General features: G+C 37.2%; 1 protein-coding gene across 2 annotated transcripts in view; it reads left to right on the top strand.

Moving 5' to 3' along the window:
* Nucleotides 1-19,864, top strand: part of SCFD1 (sec1 family domain containing 1) — a 102,275-nt gene that overhangs the window by 12,869 nt on the left and 69,542 nt on the right. For both annotated transcript variants that reach the window (XM_004617786.3, XM_055133041.1), the window contains 6 exons: nucleotides 1,229-1,351; nucleotides 2,880-2,967; nucleotides 8,398-8,487; nucleotides 13,741-13,796; nucleotides 15,293-15,378; nucleotides 18,576-18,675. In XM_004617786.3, coding sequence (XP_004617843.2) covers nucleotides 1,229-1,351; nucleotides 2,880-2,967; nucleotides 8,398-8,487; nucleotides 13,741-13,796; nucleotides 15,293-15,378; nucleotides 18,576-18,675 — 543 coding nt within the window. The remainder of the gene's footprint in view (nucleotides 1-1,228; nucleotides 1,352-2,879; nucleotides 2,968-8,397; nucleotides 8,488-13,740; nucleotides 13,797-15,292; nucleotides 15,379-18,575; nucleotides 18,676-19,864) is intronic.

Here is a 19,864-nt window from a genome sequence, read left to right as displayed (position 1 = left end):
CCCTCACACACTCTTATGGCAAGTCTCCAACCCTTAGTCCTCCTGGCCTTTTTTTAGTATCTCGCAAATCGATGCAGTCATTCTATATCTGTTTCTCTTTTTCTCCTTCATTTCCCTCAGCATGATATTCACTATGTCCATCCATTTATAAGCAGATTTCATAACTTCCTTTTTCCTAACAGCTGCATAGCATTCCTTTGTGTAGGTGTACTATAATTTCTTGATCTAGTCTTCTTCTCAGGCCTGAGTCTGACTTTAAAAAAATAAAAAGGACAACAAGTGTTAGAAGTAGGATTATAAGGGGCCAGAGAGATAGTACAGGAATTAGGTATTTGCCTTTCATGTGGCCACGCTTGGTTTAATTTCCTGCACTGTCTGATCTCCAAGCACTGACAGGAGTAGCTCCTGAGCACTGCCAGGTGTACCTCCCCAATCCCCCCACCCCACAAAATAGGATTTTAGGTGCTGGGAAGTTATCTCAGGTGGTAGAGCACATGCTTAAGATGTATGTGTTTCTGAGTTCCATCTCCAGCTCTGCTTGTCCCCTCTGAGCACCACCAAGTATTCCCCCAACCTCTCCTGTGATAAAACCGCAGAGCTTCATTGGGAGTGGCCTTGGATAACTCTAATACAGCTGATGGGGACCTATATAAGAAAGTAGAATTTAATTTTGCTAAGATAATAAAAGTTTGAGATTAAGAAGTTCAGGCTAAGTGTAGCATTTAGAAAATAATGATAGATTCAGACCCCTATCTTTTAAATTTATCTTTAGTCATTTTTCACTGTCATATTTGTTGCTTCAAGGATACAAGGTGTCAGCTGCAGGTGTGAACTTCCAGTTGATGTTCATTCAGATCAGCAGAAGCAGGAAATGGAGTGTGCCAGTCTGGGTGCTCATTTTTATTGATCAGGAAAAACAACTTTTCTCCAAAATTGGAGAAAGGCTTTCATTTTTTATTTGCTTGAGTAGACTTAGCTACAAAAAATAATCTAAGAATTAATTTTTAGAAAGACCAGGTATGCAGCTCAGTGGTACAGCACTTACCTTGCATGTGTGAAGCCTTCTGTTTGATCCCTCAAACTACAAAAAGAAAAAAAAAAACAGAAGACATTTATTATTTAGATGAGTATATTGCCATACCATACAAAATTTGTATTCCTTTAGTGATAAAGATGGTGTCATCTTTTGTACCATTCTGTAAAATTGAACTTTTCATTGTATTTGTAGGATCTTCGAAATCAACTTTATGAATCATATTATTTAAATTTTATTTCTGCTATCTCAAGAAGTAAACTGGAAGATATTGCAAATGCAGCATTAGCTGCTAGTGCAGTAACCCAAGTAGCCAAGGTAAGAAATTTTGGTTAGCTCATGATATTTTGTTCATTTAAATTATTGAAGTACTCTGAAACCTGATGTATATTAATGTTTAATTTAGAGAAGAACACAACAACCAATGAAATACTCAGTTTTTAGAATGAGTTCTGATCTTAATGATCTTAAACTAGTTATCATAAGTCAAACAGCCGACCCAGGTTCGATTTCCAGCATCCCATATGGTCCCCTGAGCACCGCCATGGGTAATTCCTGAGTGCAGAACTAGGAGTAACCCCTGTGCATTGCCGAGTGTGACCCCAAAAAGCAAAATAATAATAATAATAATAATAATAATAATAATAATAATAAAGGTGTGGGTAAGCAGGGATAGGCTCTGGGTTTAGTCTCTATCACCATAAGTTTCCCCTGCCCTCCTTTCCCTACTACCACAAGGCATAGCTCTGGTGGTCCCTGAGCACTGCTGAACAAAGTGGTACCATAGTCCTGGGTCCAACTACCAGGCCTGTATTGTCTACTGCAGTGCATCAGGCTCCATTGAGAACACCCCTATAAAAATTAGCATGCTTTTCAATTTATTAAGCTTTAATGTAATTTATTAATACATTTACTTTATTTAATATATATGTACATTCCTCTCAGAAAGCCCAGCAAGCTACCGAGAGTCTCCCGCCCACATGGGCAGAGCCTGGCAAGCTACCCGTGGCGTATTTGACATGCCAAAAACAATAACGATAGGTCTCATTTCTCTGACCCTGAAAGAGCCTCCAATTGTTGGGAAAGACTAATAAAGAGAAGCTGCTAAAATCTCAGGACTGGGAGGAATAGAGGCATTAATGGTGCCCGCTCAAGTAAATCGACGAACATTGGGATGACAGTAACAGTGACAGTTATTTAACTTTCTCCTAAATTATTGTTCTAAAGAATTGATAAAACTTTCCCTTCACTGTATTTTTAGAATATCATAGAGGGAAAGCTAAGTGACTTCTTAGGGATGTGTGGTTTCTATTGAGTATAAACATTGAAAATTGTTTTTCTTCAGGATTGATACCTATTCCCATCCCAACTACAATTTTACTTTTCTTTATATTTCATTTTCCTTTGTTTGGGGTGGTGGCGGGTTGCAACATCCACTGTACTCAGGACTTAGTCATTACTCCTGGCTCTGTGCTGAGGGGTTCCTCCTATTGGAGCTTGGGGACCATACGGGTTGCTAGGGATTGAGCTGAAGTTCAGGTGCATGCCAGCTCTTATCTGCTGCACTACATCTCCAGCCTCCATAAATGTTATCTTCTTAGGTTTTGTATTTTGAAAATATTACTCTCCTCTGATATTAATTCCTAAGGACGGGTTTTTAATTGATATTTAGTACTAACTCCTGTGGCAGTAGCAGATTGTTACTCCTGGTTAGTAGAGAGTCTTTTTGCATGCCATAGTTTTTAGTTATTGAAAAGTTATTTCCTTTCTTCTCAATGCTAAAATTAATTTGTTTTCCATATGGTAGTGTTTTACAATTAATTTGTAAAAATTTTCTTTGTTCTAGGTTTTTGATCAGTATCTCAATTTTATTACTTTGGAAGATGATATGTTTGTATTATGTAATCAAAATAAGGAACTTGTTTCATACCGTGGTATGTAAAAACAGGAATATTATAATTCATTGTAAACAAAATGAATTGATGAACAGCAAGGAAAAAAATAACAAATATGTTCATTGCTTTGAAAAAACCAGCTTTGTGTACAAAAGTAGAGATGTAAACTATTTCAAAGGTGCACAAAGCAAGTCTTAAGCAAAATTCTGTCACATATAAACAACATTTAATAAACATGTTTTCTAAGTTAAATGCAGTACCAGTTCTCTAATCTTCACTACCCTCATAGCATCTAGTATATTCCCGGAAAGTAAGATAGGAATATTTGAATATTTTGATGTTAAACACAAGTTCATGCACTTCTCTGTATTATAGTTGCTTCATCTATAAAATGTGGATAGTAATACTATCTGCCTCATAGAATTTTTATGATAATTTAATCGATCAGTGTGTGTGCAATGCCCAGAAAAGTTTGTGGCATATAGTGACGACTTAGAAATGGTGAGCCTATATTTACCTCTCCTGAGGTAAAACAGGGCTCGGGAATGTGGTTTAAGTGGGGTAGAGTACTTGCATGGCAAGTGTGAGGCCCAGGGTTCAATTCCCAGAACCTGAATACAGCTGATTGTGGGCCTTGCTTTAACTCCCCTAGTTCTGTAATACTACCACCAACAAAAATCAAACAATAATCAAGTCAGGAGATGCTATATTATTTTTATGTGATAATTATATGCATGCCATTCTCAACCATAGGCTGTTAGACTTCCTTTATTGTTGTAGTCGTACTCCTCATCATGCAATGTCAGGACCAAGTATTAATATTTGATTAAATGATTTCTGACCATCTCTGAAATATATATTCTAAATTTTGGTTATCTACATTTTGGGATGTAGATTAAAATTAACAGTAATTAATACGCACACAAGTATACACCATACCACTTAATATTTATTTTTGTGATTTTTTTTTTCTGTTAGGAACATTTAACACACAAAGTCAACTCTCAACATTTTAAAGTGTAAAATATAGTAATACTGATTCTAGATACAGTTTTGTAGTGGAGCTTTATAATTTATTGATCTCCTTTAATATGTTTTATACCCATTAATTATACAGAACTTTTTATTTTTTAAGTAAACAGATTTTATTTAGGGGTTTTTGAGGGAAGGAGGAAGGGATAAGAGGGAGAGAGAAGAGTAAGAGTAACACTTTCAAGAGAGAATTCGGGCTTCTCCAAAGGTGGAGAGAGCTCTACACACATCCTAGCACTAGACACAAAAACATGAAAGTACACATCTCAAGAGGGGAGATGCAGGTGACATATGTGCTCGGGCACCACATGTACTCGGCCACGTGGGTGCAAGCAAGCACATGGGCTTAGGCAGCATATGCACCTATACAGAACATTTTTTAAAAAATTGAAGACTATAAGAGATTTCAGCTATTTCAGTGAAATAATTATTAATTTGCTGTGAAATTAATTATATTCTAATTTTAAACTAAGTTTTTAAGTTTTCTGGGTTATTAAATGAAACTGATTTAGGGACCAGAGTAATAGTACAGCTGGTAGGGTGCTTTCTTGGCACACAGCTAACATGAGTTTAATTATTTCAGTTAAATAATCATTCATCCCTGTAGGGGAACATTTCATCCTACTTAAGGATACATTTGGAAATGTGTAAAGACAGTTTTGATTGCCATAGTTACCGGGGTTGCTAGTAGTATTTAGTGATGAGGGACTAAAAGTATAGATAATCTGTGGCATGTTAAACCTTTCTTACAGAGAAAAATCATTCTACCTTAAGTAAATGCAAGTATTATTAAATACTTGACCAATTGAATTAAATTAGTTTGAAGTAGTGAAGATCTTTGTGCTTCGTGTCATACTTCCTTGTTGGAGTTAAACATATCTCTGAAATGTTGAATTGAAAAAAGATTTTTTGATGGTAGTTGTTATATATATATATATATATATATGTCTGTAATTAATTGAATTTTAAATTAATTAGACACTTGTTTAACTTACATGTTTAAAACTGCCACAGCTGGCTGTGCTCAGGGCTTACTTCTGATTTTGTGTTCAGGGATCACTCTTGGCAGGACACAGGGGACATATGAGGTGCTGGGGATCAAACCCAGGTCTGCCTCTAGCAAGGCAAGTGCCTTACCGACTGTATTATTTCTCTAGTCCTCAAAACTTTGTTGCCTTTAAGCCTTATAATATTTCTATATTTTAAAAATTATTTTTATTGAAGGTTTTTAATTTTTTTAATCTGGTTATATAAAACAAGCCCCTGTACTTTTTGTTATGTAATTTAATTCAGATTAGGCAATTTTATCAGAAAAAGGTTTTGAAGAGAAAGTAATTCTTAAACTAAATTTTAGTTAGTTCCTTGGGGGGGTGGTATTTGGGGTCACACCCGGTGGTGCTGGGGGTTTATTTCTGACTCTGTGCTTGGGGTTTACTCCTGGCAGGCTCTAGGGAACCATCTGGTGCCAACAGTTGAAGATCGAACCCAGGCTGGCCCTGTGCAAGAAAAGCACCCTACCGGCTGCACTGTTGCTCTGGCCCTTAAATCAGTTTCATTTAATAACTAAGCAAACTTAAAACTTACTTTGAAGTTTTACAAATTCAGTCCAGCAGCTTGCTCTATACACATTTGCAGTATAAGGCCATTTATTCCATAGAATTAATTTGTGAAGTGGGGGTGATTATTATTACAGCTTTTTAGATGATAATACTAAAGCAGGACATTCAGTAATTCAATGAAGAAATATCAGAATCAGATTTACCAAAACCATGCATTCAGTTCTACCCTTTGGCCACATATAATTATATGTCAAATCATTTCAAGCATTACAAGTACTTTAACTGATTATCTTAAACAAGTTATTACTGAACATAGATGTATTAATGTTAATATATTAATAACATGTTAATACATTAACAACAATATTAATACATTAACAGGATGCCACAGTTTGGGTTTCTGTGACCAACTTCATAGTGGGAACTTACTTATCCAGTAAAGAAAGCAGATTTATCACCAGTTTAATTAGACTCAGAAACCAGGTTCAGGTTATCTCAAGTGAGTTGAGGTTGTTGGTGGATAGTTATATTGACTTGGATAGTCAGTTCAGTTACACGACTAAGGAGTGGAGACTACAGACTTTATCAGATTGGTTAAAAAATGAATTGAGTATTTCTATAGATTGGGATCTGGGACTGGAGCGATAGCACAGCAGATAGGGCGTTTGCCTTGCACAAAGCCGATCTGGGTTCGATTTCTCTGTCCTTCTTGGAGAGTACGGCAAGCTACCGAGAGTATCCCACCCGCATGGCTGAGCCTGGCAAGCTACCTGTGGTGTATTTGATATGCAAAAAAACAGTAACAAGTCTCACAATGGAGACATTACTGGTGCCTGCTCAAGCAAATCGATGAGCAGTGGGTTGACAGTGACATAGTGATTTATTTTTATGTTGTATTGAGAGCTTAAAAATCTGTAGATAATATTTTAGCATAGACAATCATTCAACAAATAGTGAGCATCTGCTTTGTCAAACACTGGACCTATTTTATTGTGAGAGGTAACAAAAGATCTTTAATTGTCATAGCATTGTGTTTAAATACATAACCCCAAGAATCACTGGAGATGCTTGTCAGAAGGACACATTTCTTAGAATTGTCCCAAATCTGTTCAACTCAGTCCCTTGGGGAAAGGATAAGAATACTAAATTTTAAGTCGATTCTAAAGAAACTCCTTTTTTCCCCCCACTTATATTCCTCAACCAATTCTTAGACCAGTCTGGTAGATCAGAAAAAATAGATCTGTGGCGTGTAATGCACAGAAAATAAATGATACTGATACTGGTTTTGCCATAGTTAATTTGTGTTGTCCTTTTTTGGTAGTAGTTGGATACCTACTAAATAAGATTTTCTTGAAGCTATTTGTTAGTAAAATGTTATTTGTTATATGTTAGTAAAAATGATGGAACTCTTTTTTAAAAATCATTTTTGTGTATGGGGCTGGATGATGATACAGGGGGTAGAGCATTTGCCTTGCACATGGCTGACCTGGGTTTGATCCCTAGCATTCCATGTGGTCTCCTGAGTTCACCAGGAGTGATGCCTGAGTTGAGTCAGGAGTAACATCCCTGAACATCACTAGATGTGAGCCTAAAAACATTTTTTCTTGTTTGTTGTTTTTGAGCCACACCTAGTTGTACTTAGGGGCTACTCCCAACTTAGTGGTCGGGGGTCCTTTCTGGCAGTGATTGGAGGATCATGTGTGCCAGGGATCAAATCCAGGTCTCCTACATGCCCTCAGTTTTGTGAGCTATCCTTCCATCCCCTGATTTTCCTTTTGTTGTTTTTGTTTGGGGGCCACACTCAGTGGTGCTCAAGGCTTTCTCCTGACTTTGCACTTGGGTCACACCTGGCGGACTTGGGGGGCCATATGGAGTGTCAGGGATTGAACCCAGGTCTGCTGCCTGCAGGGCAAGCTTCTTTTAACCTCTGTTGTTTCTTCAGCCCCTCCCTAATTTTTTAATAGTTTTTGTGAGGGGTTTATAGGAATACAACTGATACATGATACTATATTACTCTTTACTACTATTAATCTTGAATTGGGTTGTCTTGTAAGGAAATCATCGGAATTGATCATTTAAAATTTTGGTTGGGGGCCACACCCTGCAATGCTCATGATTTACTCATGGTTCTGCACACAGGGATCACTCCTGGAGGGTTTGGGGGACCATATGGGGTGCTGGGGAGCAAACCTGGGTTAGCCCCGTGCAAGGCAAATATCCCTCCTGCTGTACTATCTCCCTGATCCTAAATTTTTTATTATTGGGGTAGCATTTACAAGAGTATAAATGTTTTCATGTTGTAGGGATACAATGTTACCTTACCATTCCTATTTCCAAATGTGGAAGTATGATTTTTAATGAATAGTTAAAAATGACTTCAAAGCTTAAAGGGCTGTGTCTGAAGTGGTAGAGCATACACTGCATGTTGGAGGTTAGAGCTCCATCCCAGCACTGCATGTTCCCCAGACCTTTGCAGGGTGTAGCGCTTATGATCCCTGAGCACCACTGGGAGTATCCCCTCCTTCTGTCCAAGTAAAAGGTTTATTTTTCATTGGGATGAGGGCAGGAGGAGTTGGACAACACCCTGCAATGCTCGGACTATTATTCCCGGCTCTTGCTCAGGTCCCTGGCAGTTCTGGGGACCATATGTTGCTGGATCAAGATTCACACAACTTAACCTGGGTCAGCTGTATGCAAGTAAGCACTTTACACCCAGTGCTCTCATCGGAGAAAGTTTAAGGCAAAAACGAATTGTTTAATGATTATTGATGTTGTCAAACTGAGTAGTGATTTAGAGCTTAGTGTTTTTAAGAGCTTACTAGAGATGGTACACATTTCAGTCAACTTTTTTTTTCTCTCTTGACATATGTCATTTTAGCCATTAATAGACCAGATATCACAGACACAGAAATGGAGACTGTTATGGACACAATTGTTGACAGCCTCTTCTGCTTTTTTGTTACACTGGGTAAGTTTTCAAATTTGGTTATGTCAGTTAATTTTAAAGTGATGGTATTATTATTTTTACTTATGTGGACTCTGCAGGTTCTCTTTCCATATTTGACATTAAATATATATATTCAGTATATATTATAAAAAATCCATAATTTTATGTATTTATTCCCCTTGAATTACTCTTTAGCATATTTATTGAAAGGTTTCCTTAATGTCTCCCGTAACTATAATTTTGTCCAGTTATTTCATCAAATAGACAAATTTTCTGTCTCTCTTGTAAATAAAGAGCAATGACGGGAAAGGTGAGGACCAGAAAAAATTAAAGCCAGGAGGAACAAAACTCTATATTTATTGTAAATAATGTTGCAGTGAACATAGGTTGCACATATATCTTTTCGAGCTTGTGTTACCATTTTCTTCAGATAAGCAGGAGGTAGGGCGTTTGCTTTGCACACAGCTGACCTGGGTTCGATTCTTCCACCCCTCTCGGAGAGCCTGGCAAGCTACTGAGAGTATCTCACCCACGTGGCAGAGCCTGGCAAGCTACCCATGGAGTATTCAATATGCCAAAAACAGTAACAAGTCTCACAATGAAGATGTTACAGGTGCCTACTCCAGCAAATAGATGAGCAACGGGATGACAGTGACAGTGACAGTGAAGCACCCTGAAATGAAACTGTTGGATCATATGATAAGTTTATATTTAATTTTTTAAGGATCCTGTATTCTTTGGTGGCTCCACCAATTTACATTCCCATGGGCTCCCTTTCTCCATATTCTCATAACTGCTTATTATTACTTGTCTTTTTATACTACGTATTCCCATAAGTGTAAGATGATAGATAGTTCCCTAATACAGATATCCCATATGTGTGAGATGATACACAGTTCCCTAATACTGATTTTTGAGCACTTGTTTATGTATCTTTTACTCATCTCTCTTATCTCTGAAAGAAAAATAATGTCTATGTACCTTCTATTTTTAAAATTGAATAGCTTGGTTTTGGTTATATGAGTGTTTCTTATATTTGGGATATTAACCCTTTCTCAGATAAATGATTTGCGATATCTTTTCCTACTTTGGTGGTTTGCCTTTTATTTTGTAGGTGGTTTCCTTTGTTATGTGTAAACTTTTTAATTTTATTATTTTTATTTTTACAAAGTTGTTCTTGATAATTTATAACATTCAAGATTTCAACACCAATCCTACCACCATTACACCTTCCCACCACCATTACTTCCAGTTTTCCAGCCACCACCAAGCCTGCTCCAATAGCAGGTCCTAAATGATTTACTTTATATTGCTTGTTATGATTAATCGCTAAAAATGATCAAAAAGGATTTCCTTAGAAGAAAATGTGTGAAGATTGTTGTATTTCACCCTAGAGCCATTAAACCCTTATATAAGAGATTACTAACATGTTATAGGTTAAGCCTTGTGTGTTAATATTATCTTAATTGAGATTGGTTGTTTTCTATTTTACATCCCATCCAACATGGTGTGCTACTCATGTACATCAGTGGTGTCTAGTATGAGATACCATGCAGCCACATTTGCTCCAGGAATTCTAAAATTTTTATGCGGTGTATAGCTGGAGTTAAATTTTTAACTGGATGGTGATTTGGGAGTCCAGAAGCATCTCTGCAGCTTCTTGATCTCTTCCTTTATGATTCTCTGGACTATGGCCAATTAATGAAGTTAGATGGCACCAGAGGCAGTTCATGGGCGTGACTGCCAGTCTCCTGGATGAACAGGGGCATGGGGGAGGTCTCCCATCCCCCAACTCCAGGAGAGCCTGGAGATCTCAGTCATAAAACCCGAATACCTACATTTTCCAAAAGATTAATTCCTAGATGAGACTTGTGGAGTCTGGCCATGGTCATGGCAGTGGTTTGGTTATGGAGCTTTTCAGCTGCCAGGGTTCTGTTTGGGTGGGTGGAGTGCTCATCCATCCCCTCTGGGGTGCCTTGGGTCTGGAGGCATCTCTGCAGCTTGCTGATCTCTTTCGAGATTCATTTCTGAGTCTCAAAACTTTTTTTTTTTAAGTAGAAGCCACCAAAGCAGTAGTTAGGAGCCACTCCCAGTGGTGCTGCAGCACATTCCTGGCAGTGTGCTCTCAGGTCCAGTGGCCACACCTGGCAGACTAAGCACCTTGAGCACTGGAAACTGAATCCCCAGGGTCTCTCACATGCTTGGCAGGTGCATTACCACATGGGTTGTCTCCCCAGCCTTTTGTAGTCCCATCTGTTTTTGCTTTTGTTTTCATTGCTTTTGGATGAGTTGCAAAAAACAAAATTGCTGGGGTCCTGGAGATCAGTCAAAGGGCCAGAATGCGTGCTTTGCATGCTATGTCCCTGAGCTATGGCCCAAAATAAGCTTATCACTAAGACTCATAACTGGCTTTTTTACTCTAGGACTTTAATGATAACAGATCTTATATTCAAGTTAAGTTTGGCTTTACTTATATATATATATACATATATATATACATATATATATATAATAGGGGTCCATGTCCATTCTAGTACTTGTTCTCTAGTTCTCCCACCTACATTTACTTAAGAAACTGTCCTTACCTTGTTGTATTCTTGTCTTCTTTATCGTAAAATGAAACTTATTTGAGTTTGTTTGGTGAGTTTGCAATGAATTAAACTTAACTTTTAAGAGTATTTCACATTATATAAAGAATGTGTTTTCTATTACTTTAATTAGTATTTTTAAATAAGGCTAAAATTCCTATTTATATACTGAACACCTCCCTGGTCTTGGAGGTGTTTTATTTTTGTTGTTGAGTGAGTGCTTTATCTATCTTGGATATTAACTCTTTGTCAGATGTATTATATGAAAATATTTGCCTTCTATGTAGTAGGGTGTCTTGTCATTTTAGCTATGGTTTCTTTTACATTGCACAAGTATTTTAATTGGATGTAGTTTTTTTTTTTTGCTTTTGCTTTTTTTTTTCTGTCCAATAGTTGAAGACACCTCTGAAATTAATTGTTATGGAGAGTTCCTAAATGGTTTTTATTGCCTTTGGTCTAAAGGTCTTTAATTTATCTTGGATGAATTTGTATGTGTGTGGTATGAGCTAGTTCTTGTATTTCAGTTTTTTGCATTTGGCTAACCAGTGTTCTCATGTTGGAAGAAACTTCCTGGGCTGGAGAGATAGTACAGCAGGTAAAGTTCAAGGCCCTTGCTTTGCACATGTGGTCAGCCTGACAGGCACCACATATGGTGCCACTGGGAGTGATCACTGAATATTTCCAGCTGTGGCCTAAACACCAAAATGGTGAGAAATGGGTGCATGTTTATTTATGTACTTGGCTTATTTGTTGTGAATTAACTTTCCATGTGTCATAGAGTTTATTCCGGGCTGTCAGTTCTATTGACTTGCTCTGAGAATCTTTTATTCAAGTAGCAAACTAAGTCAGAGAATGTAGTGCCTCCCATCTATCTCCTTTTTCTCAGTATAGCTTTGACTATTTTAGGAGTTTTGTGGGTCGATAACTTCAGCTTAGTGATTTCTGATTGATGTTTTCTTAAACTCATGTCATACTTTCTCTTCTCAAAAGAATAGACCTTGTTTAAGTTCTCATCTTTTGATTCTCTCAACTCACCAGACATCTTAACCATTGTTGCTTTGAAGTCTTCTTCCTCAGTTAAAAAGTTCTCATGTGTATGAGTGTCTTTTCCAGACTTGTACATCCATCACCGCAGGAAAATTCCTCTTCGTTTTGTCTGGTACAATCTGAGGACTTGAGGTGACAGTCTGGTTTTGTAGCAGTCTGAGGCCAGCACTTGCTAATATCAGACAGTGATTGAGACTTTAAATTTGTGCTGCTCTGGACCACCACCAATGGAAGCTTGCAATTACAGGCTTACTGTCAACAGTACCAAAGACTGGCAGACCTGGGCTGTATCCCATGCTTTGCACCAAGACAATGATGTGGTGTCCTGCAGGCCTAGGCAGCAAATTCATGGCCTGATTACCCACCTGCAACTTGTAGCACCAGGTAGATCTGCCTAGCCACCAGGCTGTTTGCTTTTCCCAGGAACCTTTCAGCAGCTCTCTGGCCAGGCTCGAGCGGACTTGAAAAATATTTTGTAATCAAAGCGTGTATTGGTAAGGACTGTGGCATCAAATTTGTGAGGCTGGACTGTGACTAAATGTTCAGATGTTCCCCAAAAGTGCTTTTTGGCCCCTTTTACTGTGAAAGCTACTCCTTCAGTCTGCCTGCTGCTACTAGTCAGGTATGCATGTGGAGGAGCTGGTTTTGTTCTTAGCCTGCTGCTCTGCCCTAGACAGTCGTGGGATTCGCCCTCAGACTATTCCTTGTTCCAAATGAATCAGAAATAGTGCTCCTACTGGCTTACAAGCAGCATCTGAGGAAAAGCCTGCTGCAGGTTCATCCCCTGAATATCTTGCTTGGTATAGTTTTGGCTTCCCAGCCAGGTTTTAAGAATAGGACTTTAAGGACAGGTGTGGGTTTTCAGCTGACGTTCCTCTGTTCCAAGGCAAGGTTCCATGTGTGTAGCAGTTTAGAAATAGTTCCCGGGCTGCTGGTCTGTGCTCTGCCCTAACCCTGCCCATTGTGGGATTGCCCTACTTGGCTTGTAAATCGGCTCCTAGTCCTTGTTCCACAGTGGGGTTCTTCTAGAGGTAATGCTTGGATTCTCCCTTCCATCTTTTCTAGGTAGGATTCTGTATTTAATTCACTTGTTGGATGATTAGCGGGATCTTTCAGGATGGGAGATGTGTGAAAGTAGATAAAGGACCAAACGTGATAGCCTCTCAGTATCTGTATCGCAAACCATAATGCCCAAAAGTAGACATATTTTGGGGGAAATGGTCTGCCATAGAGGCAGGGGGAGGGATATGAGATGGAGTGGGGAGGATACTGAGGACATTGGTGGTGGAAAATGTACCCTTGTGGAGGGATAGGTGTTCGATCATTGTATAACTGAAACTCAAATATGAAAGCTTTGTAAATATTTCACAGTGATTCAATAAAAAATTTTTTTAAATTCACTTGTTGGTGTAGATTTTGTGGTGATGAGAAGAGAATCCTGTATGACTTTTCTATTCAGCCATCTTCTGCCTTAAGTATTTTTTTTAGAATACATTTTAATTGGGAGGAAGGCGGGGACATGATAGGAATTGAACTGAGGGTGTCTTACATGTGAGGCATACGTAAGAACTAAACTTGAATTTCTTACATTTTAATTATTAAAAGCTGAAATTATTGATAATATTTATTGTTGAAATAGGTGCTGTTCCTATCATCAGATGTTCAAGAGGAACAGCAGCAGAAATGGTAGCAGTGGTGAGTTTGTACTGTTGAAGATAAATATTGTCATTTCTTTTTTCTGTAAGTGGATCAGTCATCTTTGTTAAGTATATAATTGCTACATATATACACGTGTGTATGTGTCTGTATATCTGTGTACAGCACGCCCCCCTCCCACCATACACCAAAGGCCTTTTGGTTTGTTTTGTGTTTTGTTTTTCGGCCACATCTGGTAGTGTTTAGGAGTTGCTCCTGGCTCTGCACCAGGAATTACTCCTGGTGGGCTCAGGAGACCATATGAGATGCAGAGAATCAAATCCAGGTTGGCAGCATGGAAGGCTAGTGCCCTGTCCACTGTACTTTCTCTCCATCCCTGGCACATATTTTTATAGCATTGAGATTCCACCAAAATTAAAAAATGAGGGGCTGGAGCAATAGTACAGCTGCTAAGGCATGTGCCTTTTATGCGGCTGACCTGGGTTGATCCCCAGGATCCCAAATGGTTCCCCTGAACCCTACCAGGAATAAATCCTCAATGTGGAGCCAGGAGTTATCACTGAACATCACCAGGTTTGGTCTCCAAAAAATGAAAAAAGATCATTGTGTGTGCTTCTATGTGATAGTATAATGATTTACTCCCATTTTGCTCTTCTAGCCCTGTTTCTTTTCACTAGAATATATGTTTCTATTCATTCTCTTCTAAATATTTTTATGTCATTTGATTCCCCAAATCATTTAGCACTTGACTTTATGTAGCAAATATTATTAATTTTTTAAATGGTGAAGTATTTTTTCTAGATCTTTCTAGAATAAGACATTGAGCATCAAATTTTTGCTTTAAGTATTAAAATATATGGGATCAGATAAATTATGAAATTATTGAAATGAAAAGAATAGTGATGTGGGAAGACTGAAGACAATAAATTAACATTTTTGGGTTTCATTAGTGCAAATGAATCGTTGTCCAGATGAGCACTTCTTTTCTTTCGTATATTCTACTGACGTTTTGAAGCCTTTTGCGGCCTCTACTATAGAGATACCTTCTTTGCTACAACTGAGTTTGAGGAGAAAGGATTGGGTCACGATTGTCATTTCATTTATAATGAAGTAAAAATAGTAAAAAAAAGTGACATTAGTGAAACTGGTCCTGAATTAGAGGAACGATTTTGGTTTTCAGCATTAAAGTACTAAGAAAGTTAAATTTAGACTTTTGGAATTACTATTTTATAATGAAATTCCAAGTTTCTTAGTTATAAAATTAAGCACACTGGGCCAGAGAGATTATGCAGGGGTTAAAGTGTAAGTGCCTTGTGTGCAGCAGACTCTCCAGCTCGGTCCTTGGCACCACATGTGGATGTGATCCCCTGAGCACTACCAGGAGTGATTAATGAGCAAAGAGCTACAGCTTGCTCCTGAGCACTGTCAGGTGTGGCCCAACTCCCACCTCCCCAACAAAAGAACTCTATGCATTCTTATATGCATTATATCATATAATGTGGTCTTTAAGAATTAATTAAAATTTGATTTTTCAGAAACTAGATAAGAAACTTCGGGAAAATCTAAGAGATGCAAGAAACAGTCTCTTTACAGGTGATACACTTGGAGCTGGCCAATTCAGGTATTATAAATGTATTTATAAAGCGCAATAAAATGTCAAGTTTGGGTTTGGATTTTTTTTCCTGTTTTATTGAATACCCTTTTACTTGCCATTGGAATTTTTTGTGTGTGTGTCACCGGGGCCAGATTTTGACTCATTTTGTTCTTGAAATACAAATGGGGTACGTATACTTATTAAAAATAGAAAAAGCTGTTTTATTGAAGAAATTATTTTGTTTGCATAGTTTTCAGGGCCAGAAGCTATGTCCTTAACATTTTTGTTAAGACTTATGGTAATGAAAGAAAAATGTTTGAAAAACTTGTAATGCTTAATCTTCATTTATTAAGTAGTTTTCTGTTTTCCATTGAAATATTAACAGCCTAAATATGTAAATCATTTTTTGTAAAGCGTTTTGTCATTACTAGCATGTCTAATATGAATAGGTAATTCTAAAATTTACTGCTTCATAATCAGTAGATAAAAGTGTAACAGGAATACAAAAAACCCTATGAAGACTTTTTATTATTGAGAATGAAGGACAGGTTTAGGATGATGATTTTATTTTTTTTTGTAAACCCACTCAAATGCTTTGAAATTATTCAAGTGAATTTTGGAACGTTAACTCTTACCCCCCGTTTTAGGTAAATTAATAAATAACCCTCTGAAAACAAATTGGTAAGCATGTAATTGCTCTTTAGGAATATTTGATGGAGACTTTCCACAGATTTCATTTCAATCAATTTTGATGGTTCCTACAGTACATGTTCTGTTCCTTTAATTTGTGGTTAACACTAATATTATTTTTTAGTCTTTGATCATGGTCTTAGTGCCAATGTTATTTTAATCTAGTTTGTGATTCCAGGCTAGTTCTAATGTTTTCTTCACAATATATCTCACTAAGTAGTACAGAAACTTCAAATTCCCACCTAATTTTTTTTTTCAACACGGAGAACAACCCTTATTATACCTTCATATCTCTCTTTTTTTATAATTTTCTAGTATAGGTCATAGGAATCAATCACTTCACTTGTATCACTTGTAGTCCCGTTGATCTTTGATTTACTTGGGCGCCAGTAACATCTCCATTAGGCAGGAGGGCCCTAGGGGTTTCTGGTGAGGCCTTGCCCTTCTCTCCAGTTGCAAAAAAAAAAAAAAAAAATAGGAATCAATATAGAGGCAAAATAATTTCCTAATATATTTACTATATATAATATATTAGGTTACATTTCCATACTGTAGCTCAGTACTGTGTTTTTTTAACCATAGCCAGTAGTGATCAGGTGTTATTCCTGGCTTAGGGATCACTCCTGTGGTACTGGCGACCATATACAGTGCTAGGGATCAAATCCAGATCTACCATATACAAGGCAGGCAGTTAATCCACTGTAACATCTCTCCAGCCCCCTATAGCTATATATTTCTTAAACTTATTTTGATACATTTCTAAAATATTTTGATTAGAAGTCAGCCAACTTTGTTGGACTATGATTAAATTATTTGAATCCAGTTGTAGACTAATGATTTCTTAGCCAGGAGTGATTTTAGCTTCCCTCTCCCCCAACCCCATGGAATTAAACATTCCATTGGCATTTTTTGAAGATATTGGAATTATTTGGAGATTTGTTTGGTTGTTATAACTCTGCAGATCATATTAGAATTTAGTGGGATACAGTGTAAGGTGCTGCTAAACACCCAGCAGTCCCCTTTAATGAGGTATTATCCAGCCCCAAAAGTTAATAATACTGACATAAGAAATCCTGCAGTAATTTGCTGCTATGTAGATGAATCTAGAGAGTGTTGTGTTGAATGAAATTAGTCAGAGAGGGATATATATATATATATATATATATATATATAAAGAAACATAGTAGGGGAATAACAAATGGCCAAATAATAGGAACAAAAAACATGGAAACTGTGGAGCCAGAGTGGTAGTACAGTGAGTGAGTCTGTCACTTGCCTTGCATGCATCTGACCTGGGTTTGATCCCTTAGCATCCCATGTGGTCCCCCGAGCACTGCCAGGAGTAATTCCTGAGTGTAGATCCAGGAGTAACTCCTGAACATTGCCAAATGTATCCCAAAAGAAAAAGAAAATGAGAACTGGTATCAATAGGAAGCTTCTTACTGGAGGAGCTTGAAGGTATGATAGGAAAGGGAACACTGAAGTGTTATGCGACATACCTTATCAGTAACAGTATTGTAAAACAGAGAGCCTGAAAGAAAAGGGGAGGAAAAGATGTCTGCTACGTAGGCAGACAGTGGGGGTGGAAGGGAAACTGGGAACATTGTTGGAGGGAAGTGGATGATTGGGAGAGGATAGGTGTTAGAACATTGCGCATCTGAAACTCAATTATGAATAACTTAATAATTCATAGTAACTAAATAAAAAGTTTAAAAATTATTTCCTGCTGTAGTTTATCTTTGCCTTTAATGTAGCTCTAGAATAAGTGGTAGCTGTTAAGTGCCACTACCACTTTTTATTACAGTCTTATAATCAGTATAGTTGGGGCAGTCCACTGTCCTACACCCAGCAGGATATAATGAGTTACTAATATAGTCAAAGATTTCTTGCAGGAAAATTATGTTAATATTATCAGAAGTAATACTTTTGTAGACAAGTGATTAACAAATGACTTTGTGCCTCAGTTTCAGTTTAGTCTATTTCTAATTGTAATAGAATTAAATAATATTTGAAATGTGTATCTGGTCAATGGATAATTATGTAACCAGGTACTACTGTAGCATGATACCTTAATTTTATACAAGAGTAAGTTTTATTGAGATTTTCCCAGAGTCTGTTTTCTTCAAATGTATTTTTATAGAAAACAGTTTCTAGTAATTTAATAGATATTTGCATAAACATAAAATACTTTGTTTTCTTTGAAACCGAAAACTGCTACTCCTCTTTTTCCTTTTTTCAAAACAGTTTAAGTAGAAACAATTTTGATTATCATAAAAATTATTCTGCTAAAGTATTTATTTTGATTGTTTTCCTTCAGGGCTTTTCCTTCAGTAAGACTTAAAATCTGGCATTAAATGCAGGCTCTTAGTAGTCTAAAGCATTCCCTGATTGCCTTAGATAATTTTTTTTAAGTATTAGTGAATTTTATAATATGAATTGTTCATATTAAAATCACATACTGAAGAGTATTAAAAAACATTGAGATGTATGCACTGGTATCATGTGTTAATGTAATTTTTCTTTTGTTTTTACAGCTTCCAAAGGCCATTGTTAGTCCTTGTTGACAGAAACATAGATTTGGCAACTCCTTTACACCACACTTGGACTTATCAAGCCTTGGTGCATGATGTACTGGTAAGAGACTAATTATACCACTTACTGCTAAATCCCAATGCCATCAATTTGCTCAAGTGGGCACCAGTAACATCTCCATTGTGAGACTTGTTACTGCTAAAATGTAATATTCAGTGGTCTTAGTTTAAAAGTAAGATCATGGCTACCAAAATACAGAAGAAAGTGATAGAACTGAGAAATATAGTGAGGGCAGAGAACTAGTACAGCAGATAGGATGCTGGCCTTGCATCCAATCAACCTGGGTTTGATCCCTGGCACAAAAAATAAAAAAGATAAAAAAGTCAAGAAAGTGATGGAATTTGGTGTCACTGAAAGTTATGGTAGAGGATAGTGATGCATTGATGTTAATGATACTAATTTACTATCTTTACATAGTATAAAACAAATCAGTGATATTTTGGGCAATGATGGCAGTGAAAAGGAAGGAGGAAAATAGAGTATTTTTTTATACAGGTCCAATTTCCAGATGAATACTCAATTTCTTTTTTTTTTTTTTTTTTGCTTTTTGGGTCATACCTGGCAATGCACAGGGGTTACTCCTGGCTCTGCACTCAGGAATCACCCCTGGCAGTGCTCAGAGGACCATATGGGATGCTGGGAATCATACCCGGGTTGGCCGCATGCAAGGCAAACGCCCTACCTGCTGTGCTGTCACTCCAGCCCCTGAATACTCAATTTCTGTAGAAGAAAGACACTGTGTAATGGGGCCAGAATAGTTTCTACTTAGTAGAAAAGTTGATATGAAAAATAGAGGACATGAACTCCAATTGTTCTATGACAAGCATTCTGCTAACTCCTAGTCCAGGGCTGTAGAGATAATAGTATATGATATTATCATTGCAAAGATTACCTGAAACATTACATATAAAGGAAATGGAAGATTGTGGCTTAATTGTTTTGTTTTTTATGTTTCTACATCCTTTTTATTGAAAGCCATAGTAAATTCTAGGGATGAGATGCAAATAAAGTTCTTGGTTTTTCAACAGAGTAATAGGAAACTCCCTGGTAAATACTGATATATTTATGCTTGCATCCTTTCAATAAAGTAAGCATAAGAAGTCCATTTAATTGATTGAGGGCACATTCTGTATATTAGTCACTTTTTTTAACACTAACTTGAGATCTATAACCTGATCACTGGGTTCATTTTTTTTTTAATATTTCCCTAAATCAGATTTCAGGATTATTG

Source organism: Sorex araneus, chromosome 3 (genome assembly GCF_027595985.1).
Source record: "Sorex araneus isolate mSorAra2 chromosome 3, mSorAra2.pri, whole genome shotgun sequence".
Lineage (NCBI taxonomy): Eukaryota > Metazoa > Chordata > Mammalia > Eulipotyphla > Soricidae > Sorex > Sorex araneus.
The sequence above is the reverse complement of the archived record's forward strand: the minus strand, read 5'-3'. Positions and strand labels throughout refer to the sequence as shown.